Raw genomic sequence first — 13884 nt, 5'->3', positions numbered from 1 at the left:
CACAGAAAAGCATATGCTCTTATTATCTCCCCACCAAAACAAAATAGGGCGATCCCTCAATGCTTTTGCCTCTCAAGGGAGAAAGGAAATAGGGAGCTGTTTGAGTTGTTTAGGCACTCGCATAGGAATTGCAAAAGTATAACATTGTCTTTACAATATACTCGGGTGTTTGTGTAATATAGGCCAGTTCCAGTGCCAGACTTCCACTGTATAAGGGTGTGGCAGCTCACCGCGGTGAATTTGTAACTATGGTGGAAAAATATAGATATGATGCTATAATAAAATCCAGAAACTCAAGGTCGCCGTAGCAAAGCGTTTAAAAATACCACTGAAGCCCCCCCCCCCCCCGGGTTTATGCATATCATGGAGCAGCCCAGACATTAGCATTGTAACAGAGGTGATGGGTGCACTGCGGGACATTTCCCGGTATGCATAGCACTACCTTAATAATCAGAGGAAAAGCTATTTTTTTCAGAGGTATTGTTGTGCCCGAGACCTTTGAGACACCACAGGAGGCGAGTACTGTGACTGTGCTGTGGTCAAGTTAAGAAGTGGTGGCGTAGGTGGAAGTGGCTTGGACAATAAGTGTCAGCCCACCCTTCCCATAGTAAACTTTATTTCCTTTAAAATCCATGAATGGAGTTTTGCTTTGTCTTTAAAGGTCATTGACAAATCCAGAACAACAGCCAAGCTGTAAGCATAACCTATTAAACAACGACAGCGTTATTTTCGTTATGTTCTTGTCCCCTGTGCTTGTTATATTTAGGTCACTGAAGTGAGATTTGTGCCTTTAAATAGAACATCTGGTACTGACATAACAGTGTCGGAGGACAAACAAGCCTGATAAAATGTGTTTAGTTGTAATACCATATTGGTAATACCAAAAATATATATTTAGTTATCATATTAAGATAGTGGCTCCAAGGCATGAGGAATGAGGAATTACCCACTCATAAACGGGCTCCACTAGCAGGATGTGCCTCTGAACAGAGAACCTTTGTTTTCATTAATCCCTCTGGGATTTTCTAAGGTCAGCTAAACTTGGCTGGATTCCATCAAAGTCACATGTGTCTGTTTGGGTTTGTGTGTTTGTATGCTCTAACTCACACAGATATTCATGTGCTTTGGAGATGTTGTGGCCGGTAAAGCCCTATCCAAGAAATGCCTGATGGGATGGATTTGTGAGTGCATCGACCAAACCTATAGGCAGGCAGGAAGAGACCCTCCCACTGTGGTCCGTGCACACTCTACATGCAGCGCGGCAGCATCGGTGGCTTTGTACGTGGGGTGTCGAGGACATATGTACGAGGGCGTCATGTTCAATGTCTTTTCCGTTCATATGGTTCTTGAACATGTCGGGCTCCTTTTCAGGGTCTGTGCTCACTGGAACGACACAGGACAAGGGAAAAGGGATGGTGTGTGTCACTTGTGTTGCACCTGACCCCCTGTCTGGGCTTGGTATACATACATGTCCCCGTGCTCCTGGTCATGTGGTGTACACGGTGTCTACTGCTTTTCTTTTTGACCCCTGCAGGGTTAGGCCATGGCTATACCCAGTTCAGCTGCATACTACCTGGGTTTGCCGGGGCCCCCTACTTCTCCGCAGGTTATAAAGAAGTAGGCGGGCTGCGCCGACTAACCTTTCGTCGGTCAGCATCAGTATGGTTGGGTCAATATTATGCCGCGTCAGGGCAGACATTCATCTGGCTCCACCCACTGTTCCCATAGAGTCCAGTAGAGAGCAGTTTGAGTAACAAAGGTTACGTTATTGTAACCCTTGTTCTATATGCACAGGCTAAGCCATCTACCAAGTAGGCCTTGCTGCTCCTTTGAGGGTGTGGGATGTCAACAGGGATGTGTGCTGCCTTTTATACTTTGGGTTTGCACGTATTCGGGTAGGCACATCCTGATTGGCTGGCTACGTTTATGCAAATCCAGTCCAGTAGAGGGCTCCACCTGCGCTTATAGAACCAGGGTTACAATATCGTAACCTTCGATACAGATGACTCCTGAAGGTCTGAGAGACACTGATGCAATGATTCTGCACGTTGGTTTCAAAAACGTTTCCTCTTAATCCTACGTCATGTTCAGTGGTTAATAGCTCGCTAAAATGCCAGCTTACATTCAGAATAATCTTTCAAAGGCTCTAATCAATGCTAAGCTTTTTAGTGTTAGAATGTTGTGAGAAGATGAATAGTTTTGTGTTGCTTTGAGAGAATGCGCTGGGCAAGCTGGACAATGTGGAACATGAAGTGGGCTTGAATGTTGTGCTGAATGATTGAATGTAGGGCAGACATAAAATGACAAAATGGTCAATTTGATAGAGCGGATTGATCGTTTCCAACAGAGATGAGCACATTGATCAGTAAAAATACCGAGAGCTGCCCTCTGTTTCCAGTGTGCCTTTGTACTCCATATCTATTTTTAGACAGCCTATGGCAACAGATGAAGGCACGGCATCAGGGATCTATTCACAATTAGAAAGTAAACTGACCCCAAGGTCAACGCACAACAAGTGGATGCTTCTTGAAACTCTGTTATGGTTCAATCTGTTCCTCAGATCGAGGGTTCACAGCAGAATTTTAAGGATATATGTTGATTCACCTCTCTCTTTGAAGAACAACCATCGCTATCTTTTTTTATATCCGGCCTCTCTATCAAGAGAAACACATGAAGCTGCATGAACTCAACCCAACAGTGGTATTAGCTGCATTGCAAAAACTTTGCTGGCAATGTTTCAACATTAAGTACCAAACATGACTGCCTTTAAATGCTTTTCATGTTATTTGATCTAACCTGTTAAGTGCATTCTATATCACCCCGAATGTCCAACAGGAAATACCGCAGGACGCCAGACAGAGTAACCCAATAAAAGCAAGAGTGCCCAAATCATTAGTGGGGAAACGCACTCGCATAACACATCCAGCTGTACAGGCTAATGGGATTTTTACCATCAAATCAACAGTTGTAGCGCCTTTGTGCTTTTATGAGACTGACCGCAAGGTGAAGGGAAAATGGGCTGTTTTGAAAACTCTACCTTTGGCTGTTAGCAGGTAGAATGGCTGGGCTTGGTTGCTAATACAGCATGCTGTACTCCACACTCAGAGACTGGGGCAGCATTACGCCATAGCCTCACTCCCTAAATTGATCTCGAAACTATTTCACAGTTGGAAATGGGGACTCATCAGCGGCTGATGTAAGTAAGATGGCGGGCATTGAGGTAATTGGTGTGGAGAGGTAATTTCCCTCCTGTACCAGGGCTGCCCACGAGAGCTGTGTGTGTGTGGGGGGGGCCACTAGAGAGGAGAAACTCAGGGACATTGAGCTGCATGGTTACGTCAGAAGTTGCTGTTAGTATGCGGGTCGCTCTCTCGGGAGGAACGTCCCGTCTGACAATGATCACATCCGCCACAATCCTCGCAGGGCAGCATGATGAAACTCTGCATCCACACCTGCAGGAAGACAAGCAATAGGTAGGGCTAATTAGATTAAAGCCGATTCTAATAAACATATTGATTAAGATCATGTAAGATAATTAAAGGCACTCTGAGATACATGGATACATGGGGGCTTTAAAGTTCAGAGAACTACAGAAAAACAATACATGGCTGACTCATTGCCTCCCACACACGGATCACCCCGTACAGAGAACAAAATAATTTTCTAGCAGAATCAGATCAGTTATAAGGAGCACTGTTTGTCCATCACTCCTATTTGTTGCAACACTTAAGTTCCCTTCCTTCTCCGGTCTGCCTCCCTGCTGGGTTTCATCATGCAGTGTGTGTCACACGGCAGCAGTGCGATGATTAAGCCACAGAACTTGGTAGTTGATTTGTAACTGGTACAGTAATTGTGGTAATGCGAGGACGCTTATTTGGTCGGAAATAACACGTACCCAGGTTATTACCGTGGTTTCTCCAAATGGAATGGAAAGAGCTGAGGTACCATGACGGGAATTATCTCTTTGTTGTATTTCTAGTAAAAGTAGATCATTTAAATTGGCAAAGTTGAAGTAAATAACACGTGTGTGTGTGTGTGTGTGTGTGTGTGTGTGTGTGTGTTGTGTGTATGGATGCATGTGTTTGTATTTCCTGATATCTATAATGGCCTCTCTATAAATTTGGAAAGTGCTCGGGGCACTTCACTGGTCTGACCCACTTGTTCTCTCATTTCTAATATTCTCCCACTCCATGTCAGTGCTCTGATGTCAAAACACACACACACACACACACACACATGCAGGTACACACACACTTGCACACACACGCACACACACACACAGTTTGTCTTTGATCTGAGGGAGGTGACAGACAGTCGAGCCCATGCCCTGGGGAGCAGAGTGGAGTGGCTCTCCAGCAGGGACACTGACGTTCACACTTAAATGCTTTAATAGGACTAAAGTAGACAAAGGCCACCAGTGACGCAGTCGGGGCTATAACGGGCTTGCCACATTGCAGGTTTACTGAACCCTGCCTATTGGATGGAGCTATTTCCAATCCCACAATCCCTCATCAGCCTCAGGAAGCTCGTTATAAATAAAAAGTGTAGGTTAATCGCTGCTAACGTGTCCCAGTGAAAGGTCTCCTTTTTATTTATTTTTAAGGAGCATTAGGTCAGGTTGACCAAGGGTATTTTCTGGGAACACATTATTCATTTGTACACAAGTGCAGACAAAGGAGTTTTTATTGTGTAATAGTGAAAAATCACAGAAACAAAACCCCTGTAAAAACAGCAAGAAACAGGAACATTGCAAAATGATGTCCTTTTTTATTTTAGGTCTAGGACAAAATCACATTATCATGTCATATAAATAGGGATTCCATTGTCATGATAATTGTTGTTCATGTGACGGCCGCATACTTCCTCTTTTGATCAATCATGCCTGTGTTCAGGGAGGCCGGGTCAGAGCCTGCCCGCTCTGACAGAAACCGCGACAGATGGAGCTCTGGGTCTGTAGCCATCATTACTTTGGACTTGAAGGCGTGTTGTCTCTCACACTATCTTACCCGACTTGACTGCCAAAACTCATTTGCAAAGATCAGGAGTTTGCTAAATCTGTTCAACTGAAATGTGTCACTGAGGGGAGATTGGAGTAATCATTTCTTGATAGATTTTCCCCATGTTGCTCCATGACTCCCTCCCTCCATGTTTGTGTAAATCCTTCTCTCAGCTATTCGAGTAAACAAAGATGAAAACTACTTAATTTAGATTAAAAAAAAGTTTTAGTTAGGAATCAAAACAAATGCATGAGTTATCTTGCTTCTGTTTATGAATAATCAAGTAGCGAAATATTATGCATTAGCTTCAGAGTTGTTCTTATGTCTGGGGCGAGCCCGCAAGCTGTGCATTTCCTTCTTGGCTCCTTAGTTGCGCTGTGATAAAAGGATCGAGGGGTTAAATGTTTGTCCAGCTGAAACAACACGGCAAAACTCCTTCTCTGTGTCTCTCTAGCCAAGTCGTCAGAGCTCAGGACCTAAAAATAGCCGTGCTGGCTCCACGCCCCTGGCTGGGGGACAGGTCAAATTATGAAGGAAGATGAAAAATTTAAAGGCACAGGCTGCTCGGCCGCAAACCCAGCCCTGCATCCGTGGTCAGATAGAACATTTGACTTGACTTTTATGAGCTGGAGTCACATTATATTAACTACAGATCTCGGCCACTTTGGGAATGTAATATTAATTGAAAAAGTCCTGAAGCTACTTGGTGCTTCAAAATTCAGTATTCAAGTTCTTGAGATGCTCTTCATGTGTACTGTAGTGTTCTGTTTGTAAATTTTAAAATCCCTGCTTTACACTGTATCAAGTGTGTTTCAAATGGGACGTGTAATCCCGAAGAGGTGTTCTTGACACAGTTTGAGAGGTTTGTGTAATTGGGTTCATGCTGTTATAGCATCTTACAGTTGGCTTCTTTGGCTAGCTGAAAGCATGCTTCCCGAGCAGCAGTACTGATACACACTGAACCTCACACACACACACACACACACACTCACTAATGCAGTGAGGTTACACTCTGAGTCTTTAATGAACACCGTGTTCATCTTGGTGTCTGGCTTGACTTAACACATCTTGTTGGGTTTTTGTCACACTTGCAGATTTTCACCTAAATGCTACTGCCATTTGTATTTTTTTTACCCCCAAAAATACGAGTTATTTTTGTAGTTTTGTGAATCATACAAAAGACAAAGCTTGCAACACCTTTGCCATATCGTACACTGCACAGAGGTGAACGTTACATGTGCATCTTTCAGTACATCAAGGCAGACACGGATCATTCCACCCATGTACCTGAGAGAAAAAAATGCAGACATAAATAGAGTGAGAGAGAGAGAGGAACCAAGCCTCCATCTGCAGAGAGGGAGTCAGGAGACGTGCCTTCTGGCAGGAGCAGAAGAAGACAGCTGTGTTTGGTGTGGTATTTTTAAACGCATCAATGCTGCTCCAATCCCCGCGCCTCGCCTGACCTATTTTTAGCCAGGGCTGGCCATTGTTCTATTTCTGTCACCTGTGGGCCACGCAGTTGTTGATTCACATGCAAATGAGCTTTGCTCCCTCCCTGGCTTGCATTTACTGCCTCGGCGAGGTGCTCAGCGCACAGTTCATGGCTCAGCTTTTACATTTTTTTCTCAGTCTGTGCTCAGACACTTTGTCGAGGAGAGGAGAAAAGACCACAGACTGAGAGAGGCAGATACGACTTGGCCATCTTGTCCTGTAACTGTGTTAGTGTTTAGGCACGGGAGAGTGGCAGCCGTGCAGAGAGAGAGTGTTGCTGCTCTGCGCTGAGAGCGGTGTATCAGAGGAAGGGAGAGCGTTGCCTGTTGTCGCGGTCTCTCCCCTGAGTGGCTGAGGGGTGGCTCTTGGTGACAGGAAACGCTCGGCTTGCAATGAGACCTGAGCGCTGAGTGGAGTATGCTGCAGACGATTTACGAGGGCGAGTCAAGTTTCTCCACAACAGAAAGGCGCGTCGGACACCAGCAGTTCCCCAACCAGAGCAAGATGCACAACGTGAACAACTCAGGTGATCACACAGCCCGGCGTTTCTCCTCCTTTTGAGGAATCTCCGGGTTTTTTTTTATCCTTCTTTTTCCCTCCCTCTTTGCATTCCAACCTCTCCCTCTATCTCTGAATCTCTTCCCTACTTCTCTGCTATTTCACATCGTCTGTGCCTCTCTCGCACACATTCACTCTGACTCTCTCTCCCCCCCCCCCCCCCCCTTTCTCTCTCTCTCTCTCTCTCTCTCTCTCACGTACTCTCAACTCTTTGCGCTTAGCCAGTCTCTCATTCTGTGTGAAAAGAGAAGTCAAAGCTTCTCAGCACAGCACAACGTGGTGGGATCAGCCGCTTCTTCCTCAATCAAGGTATTTGCTCTTGTGATGGTAAACGCTGCTTCATGAGTTGTCTTTCTCAGTGGGACTGTTAACTTAATCTGTGTTAAAAGATGCCTTGGAAAGAGTTAAAAAAGTGTATTTAGGATGCATAGAGTGTTGTTTTTTTAAACTAAAATGAGGAAATGTGTGAACACTATTCCCATGCTCTATTTGCCTGAAATGACTCACTGTGAACATGAAAGGGATGTTGTGTTTCGCGAGCTTCCATGTCAGCGTGCACTTTTCAGGGTACAGAAAAAAAAAACTGTGACAGAAATTGTGAAGGCACAACTGAAAGGTTTCTCTCAGGACATTTACCACAGACTGTTTTTTGACCCGAGAATTGAATTTGAAGAGGACATAACTGACATCAGTATGAGTAACATCTATTCACTCGGATGAGTCACACCTTTTCAGCATGTAAGCTATTGATAAAATGTGTAAATTGTCTCTGGAAATGACGTCAGCGTTGAGGCATTGCGCTCCGTGAAAACATTATCATGTGAGGGGTTTACTGAGAAGCATTGTGAGGAAGTGCAGATGAAGTCATGTGACTAATTTACTGAACAATGTATTGTCACTGCAATACCTACAATTAGTCAACAGCAAAAGGGGGAGTTAAAAAAGCACAACCCTAAGCCTGACTTCAGGAGAGCAACACGGGTGACTGAAAACATCCAGAGGCAGTGGGCTAAAAACGTGAGGAGATTTAAAATGGGATGACAGGGAGATGACACATTCCCTCTGTGATCTCTGTCAATAGAGCGAGTTATTTGACTATCAGGCTACAGGAGCAGCAGAGGAGGCTTTCTTCTTCTTCTTCTGCCGTTAGCGGCCTGTGAGCCAAACAACAGACAGACCGAGCGCCTGAGTTCGGGCTCCTTGCTTATTCTGTGGGTCAGCTATTCTTAGGTGAGTTATTTTCAGTTTATGGCATTAGCCTGCTAAGATTAGGCGTCTGTGCGTTATCATTCCATCTCGGCATGCTCCCGATATAACGGCGGTTTGGAACAGATATTTATAGAGAATTCTGTCATTTGCCTGTTTTAATTTGTTCTTTCCATTTTATAGTAAATCACGTGACAGTGACTCCAGAATGCCTTTAAATGAGTTTGCTGGATGTCATGTGAGTGTTGTTGGCAGAGCAGACACATTTTCTCTAAAACAGACCTGGTGGGTTTATTATGTGCTGTGTATTATTGTTTTAGGATATGAATCTTTTGTCACGATTGTTATTTGGGAAGTGATCCTTTGTGAATTGTTTTCTGAAGCAAACTTCTTGACATTTTTATGTTTTACATCTTTGTTGTTACATTTCAAGTGCAACATGAAACTAATGGGCATATTTTTATTTAGATTAGTGTCAGTAACATCAATGGTTTCCAACAAGGGAAAACTGATTATTTGCCCCCCCAAGTGCAAAATATGTAAAATAGTACAACAAGCTCCCTTCAATAAGGACCTCTCAGATAATAACAGAGCGGCTCTTTTCAAGTCCTCTCGTCTCCGTCCCGTGTCCGTTCAGGCGGCCTCACCGTGTGTTTTAGAAGAGGCCGTGCACAATAACACACATGAATATCAGATTTGGTTTCAGTATTGCTTAACAGTGGCTCATTATACAAATGATTAAGTTATTGTTTTAAATAATTGAAGAGTGTGTTGAATAGAAAGCCCAACTTAAAATACAGTATTTCTTTCTGTTGATGTTGTATTAGGTAGAGCACAGTTTATGGCTTGTGTTTCATCAGTGGGACTAAGGATACTTTTCCTTTGGTTGGACGGTCGGAGTGTTTGCTGTTGCTCAAAGCATTAAGGCTATTGACTCTTTGTGATTGATTTATTAAGATCTGATGCCAATGTTGTCCACAGAAGGATGATGATAAGATATTGTCAGAGGGACTTGGATAGAGATTTGATCTTTGTCCTTTAGTGTCTGTGCTGTGAGACGGTTTGGCATGATGGCGGTGCGGGAGACGGCTAGACCCCTGGCTTCCCTCAGCGAGCGGCCCGTTGTGGTTCAGCTCGGCCCTCTTTCTTTAGTAGATAGCCTGCAAGCCGCAGCTCTGGCTCAGCTGCAAGGACGAGCCCGAGACTTAAAAATAAAGACCTGTTTTTTTTGCTTCCAACATGCCAGCTGCTCAAAATAACAAGGCACTTAATGAGAGATCCAGCGCCACATTGCAGTCCCAAGCATCAGCTTATTTTTGCCCTCAAACATCTTCTGTATCTCTGGTTCTATTTATACTGTCAGACGGGGAATTTAGATCAGCAACAATCTCAAGTGCACACTGAATGCACGCAACATACAACATGCTCAAAGTGTAAACACAAAGTGGGCCGTGTGTTTAAATCTGTGAAAAGCAGGCTACTCAACCATAACCATATTTTACACTGTAATTTGGTACATTTTATTAACTTTTTATTTGGTGCAAAATATTTAAACAACAAACAGAACAGATGATTGTCAACAGTGTTGTTTTTTTAACTTCTTGCAAATGTAACTATTTCTAAACACTATTAGCATCAATTAAATAATCAGATAAACCTTAGCTTCCACAGTATGTATGCAAGATGTTCATTATTATTACCCCAAAACACCTCCAAGGAATATTTATGATTGGAAACATTACTTTTGTTCAAACACCACAGGGCCCCTTTAACATCCTGTGAGACAGTTGATCAACACTAAACACAATGTGTTTGTTGTGCTAAAACAACTTAATCTGAATAACGTTAGCCTATTTCAGTGACACCAAACATTATTTCTAGGTGCAAACTAACGTATACGGGTGTAAGAATAGCTGCTTATATTCAGCAGGTTATGTTTACAATGTTAATAACTCATTTCTCAAACTAGTTATCACTTTATGTTCGAGCGGGAAAGAAGTGATAATATTTAACGATGTGTATCTATGTATTGCATACTCCTCACATGTGATAGTAATGTCACAGGCGATGTGTGTCTATTCTCTCTCCGGGGTAGGAAGCCTGTTAATGTGGCCTGAGGCAGAAAAAAGACAGCCATCCAACATCTCAAATTAAGGCTGTGATTGTCACTCCAACCACCACCAAGGCTAATGAGAGGCACATCGGTTATAGAAATAAACACTTTGGGGACACTGGCGGTGCGACGCTGCAGTGGGAGTGTGCTCACAGGCTGTGAGTCACCCTATCCCCCCTCGGCAGGCCCTCCACAGGGAGGAATTTGGGCATGGGGTTAGGGTGCTTGTTGCTCCCTTGTGCTAAAAACAAATTTTGGACCTGTCATTCATAAATCTCCTGTTAACCAGGGCCTAGAGACACGTCTGTGCACTTTCCACCAATCAGGAAGCACCTCACTTTCACCCCCCCAAAAAAAATATTCATATCAAGGGTCAGGATCGTGAATGGCGGACGTAGGACCAGGAGGTGACAGGCTCTCGTTTGCGAGCGATCATCTCAGAAAGTGGACCAAAAGTTAGATAAATGCAACACTGCGCTTTTATTTCTGCCCGTGTTAAATTGAGCAGGCGGCCTCGCAACTGTGACAGTCTTTCGCACATTGTCTATATTAAGATCCTGCTCAGAAAAGCATTTATATTTAGCCCTAGTTACTGGTGGTTCCGTATTCTCCTCTGCCTCAGGAGTATTTCTGTAATATAGAAACAGCCAATTTGAGTTTCAGGTAGTTTCAGTGCAACTATGTTTTTGTGGCAGTTGATACAGAGACAGAGGCATATTTTTACCTTTCCTCTGTTCCAATCAGCTCAGAGAATAATCGCGTCAGTCAATTGTGGGGAATGTAAGTTGTAAATGATTTATTAGGTCGGGGCTTCAGTGGAGCTACCTTTAGGACCTTACTATGTTTCTCCACCGCTGTCATTTCATCCAGCGACACAGTGGACACGAGTAGAACAGGCACACGAGGTTGTTGTGGTTTCCTCAAGGGCCATCTCATACAGTCTTGGTTATCAAAGGAGGCTTAAGCTTTCACACTCCTCCTCTTCCTCCTCTCCCCCCCCATCCTGTTAAACCACTGTCTGAGATTTCCTGATGGAAGCTCAGCTTGATGTGCTGATCAAAGTGGAGATCCTTAATGCCAGTCACAGCGATGGTACAGAATGAAATACGAGATTAATTAGATATCTCGGTGGTGAATTCTCCGAAGACAGCAGGTGTTTTTTTGTTGTTGTTGCTATATTTAGGTCCATTAGGCAAAAGTATAGCACTAGGGCTGTCTGACTCTCTGATCCCTTCAATGGTTCACAGGTTCTCATCGTGCCCCTGGAACAGGAGAGTCCTCTGTCAAGTACTTCCAAGCTGAGATTAATATTCCCTGTCAGGAGAGAAGGGTTTGTTCTACAGGTGCCTGCCGAGCCGCTGCCCTCCTCTGTCATTTCATGGGAGCTGTTTTTAGAACACAGAAAAAGAAGAATCACAGTACGGGAGTCCCCTCGAGCTGTCTCCACTCTTTGAACATGTTTTAAGACAAGTTATCACTGAATCTCTGCAGTGTGTGTGTGTGTGTGTGTGTGTGTGTGTGATGCTTTCTATCTCTCTGTGCTGGGGACTCCTTTCTTATATACGAGCTGAAAAAAGCTGATATAATAGTCAACATGTCACATTGCCCACTGTAGACAGGAGATGACATGCGGTGAGACTCGATATCTGCAGGATGGGGAGGGGGGGCATAATTACGTCGCCGGCGTTGCCATGGCAGCGGCAAGTTAGGGTGGTGGATACAAGGGTGTGGGGGTTGTCACAGACCAGGATTGCGCCACTTGCTTTTATGTTTCTATTTATAATCATCACCGCGCGCATACACAAGGAATGGTGGCAATGAAAAACAGGCTACAGGACAAAACAAATGGGCGCCAGTGAGCTTCACAGCATCAGTGAGCAGGAGGGCACTTCTTCTCAAGTGATGGCTACTGTAGACTGACTACTTTTGGCAGGTTTAAACTCCTTTTTATTGGCATTTCACTGCAGTTTATGAGGGTAAATGCATGACAGGATTGTCACCAGGTTTATTTATGTCAACATGTAAATTGTTAACGTGCTAGTTTTTCCTCTCGTGCTTCCCAAAGAACAGGTGGTGTAGTAACAGTGCTTTTGTTTGTTCCCTCAAATGTGACCTGTGAGAAGATTACAGCAATGAATGCACTCAATAAATCCCCCCCCCCCAGCCACTGGAATTTTAAGTAGGTTTGAATATTTCTCTGGTCTCAAAATGGAAGAGACATTATAGAGTCCGGACACAGCGTACCCTTCCTTGAATGTCACGTCACGTTCAGCATAATTAACATGTCATTTTGACATTTGACATTTTTTTAAATGGTTCAAAGATGTAATTCTGTTGAAAGAAAAGCTGTTCTTACTGTAGCAACTAAAGACAGTTGAGAGGTTGAGAACAAGCATGGAAAAAGATGAAGAGAAATAGTGTACGATCACTAATCATCCTCTGTGGACTAGAGAGATGAAGTAGCCCTGTCTCCTATGTTCTTTACGGGCAATCGATTTTCTCCGTGGAATAACCTACCGGTATATATAGAGCTCGGAGGCCACAGGGATGCCCTCCCACTTTGTATCTGGCAATTACTTATAATGGAGGTAGTTGTCAAAGACAAAGGTAGTTCTTACAGATGCACACATCGCAGCGTCTGCACTCAAAAGCAGAGATGGAAAGATCACAGGAACATGAATTCAGGCTCACACTACTTCGCCTTGAATCATTTACGTTAACAAGGGATAGCTGCATGACTCATGTGGTTGAGAACAGGGAAAAGGACTCTCTTTATTTGTTTATCAAACAGTGGGAAGATAGGATTTATTCAAATACTTTAAAGGACCACTTCAACATTTCGTGCCAAACGTCTATTGAGTCTGTTATAGAGCTCCTCCCAGTAGACTGTACTGACGGATGTGATCCCATGTTTGTTTATAGAAACTATTATAATTGCAGGTTTGTGAGGATCATGAGAGAGAAAGCTGTGCTCCTCATTTCTGACCCTTTTTTTCCCTCCCTGCTCTTTCTTTAGTTTTTCATTTTTAGAGCTCCAACTCTCTTTTTCAGAATCCTAATTTCCCTCCTGAACCTAACTCAGTATACAAATATGCTATAAACAGCCACCTCTGGTTGCATACAGAGAAAAGTGCTAATTACGGGACTGACCCATCTCTTTCTCTCTTTTATTCTCTCTGCTCTCACAGTGGACATTAAGCCAGACGTAGCGTTGGCTGTGGAGTCCTTATCTCCATTGGACCTGCGTACAGATCTGAGGATGCTAGGGTCCGGCTCTGACCCGGGACTGTGGGAGAGGCAGCTGCAGCAGGAGCTGCTCCTCATTCAGAAGCAGCAGCAGATCCAGAAGCAGCTACTCATCAGCGAGTTCCAGAAGCAGCACGAGAAGCTGACCCGTCAGCACCAGGCTCAGCTCCAAGAGCACCTAAAGGTCAGCGTGGCACTGAACTGTTTGTGTGGAGGACAGCACAGCAGTGTGCCCAGTGGCTCAGCACATCAGCACAGTGTACAAAACAGAAG

The 13884-nt window shown here is 44.1% G+C and overlaps 1 protein-coding gene across 5 annotated transcripts in view; it reads left to right on the top strand.

Annotated features, from left to right (window-relative positions):
* The window catches only part of hdac9b (histone deacetylase 9b), a 34537-nt gene that overhangs the window by 7067 nt on the left and 13586 nt on the right, over positions 1–13884 (top strand). The window contains exons 1-2 of one of the 5 annotated variants that reach the window (XM_031853095.1): positions 1401–7014; positions 13554–13795. In XM_031853095.1, coding sequence (XP_031708955.1) covers positions 6906–7014; positions 13554–13795 — 351 coding nt within the window. In that variant the 5' untranslated portion in view covers positions 1401–6905. The other 4 variants (XM_031853094.1, XM_031853096.1, XM_031853098.1 and 1 more) reach the window with 4 other exon arrangements.

Source organism: Anarrhichthys ocellatus, unplaced genomic scaffold, assembly GCF_004355925.1.
Source record: "Anarrhichthys ocellatus isolate YVR2014 unplaced genomic scaffold, GSC_Weel_1.0 scaffold13, whole genome shotgun sequence".
In the NCBI taxonomy this organism is placed as follows: domain Eukaryota; kingdom Metazoa; phylum Chordata; class Actinopteri; order Perciformes; family Anarhichadidae; genus Anarrhichthys; species Anarrhichthys ocellatus.
This window is presented reverse-complemented; position numbering and strand designations above follow the sequence as displayed.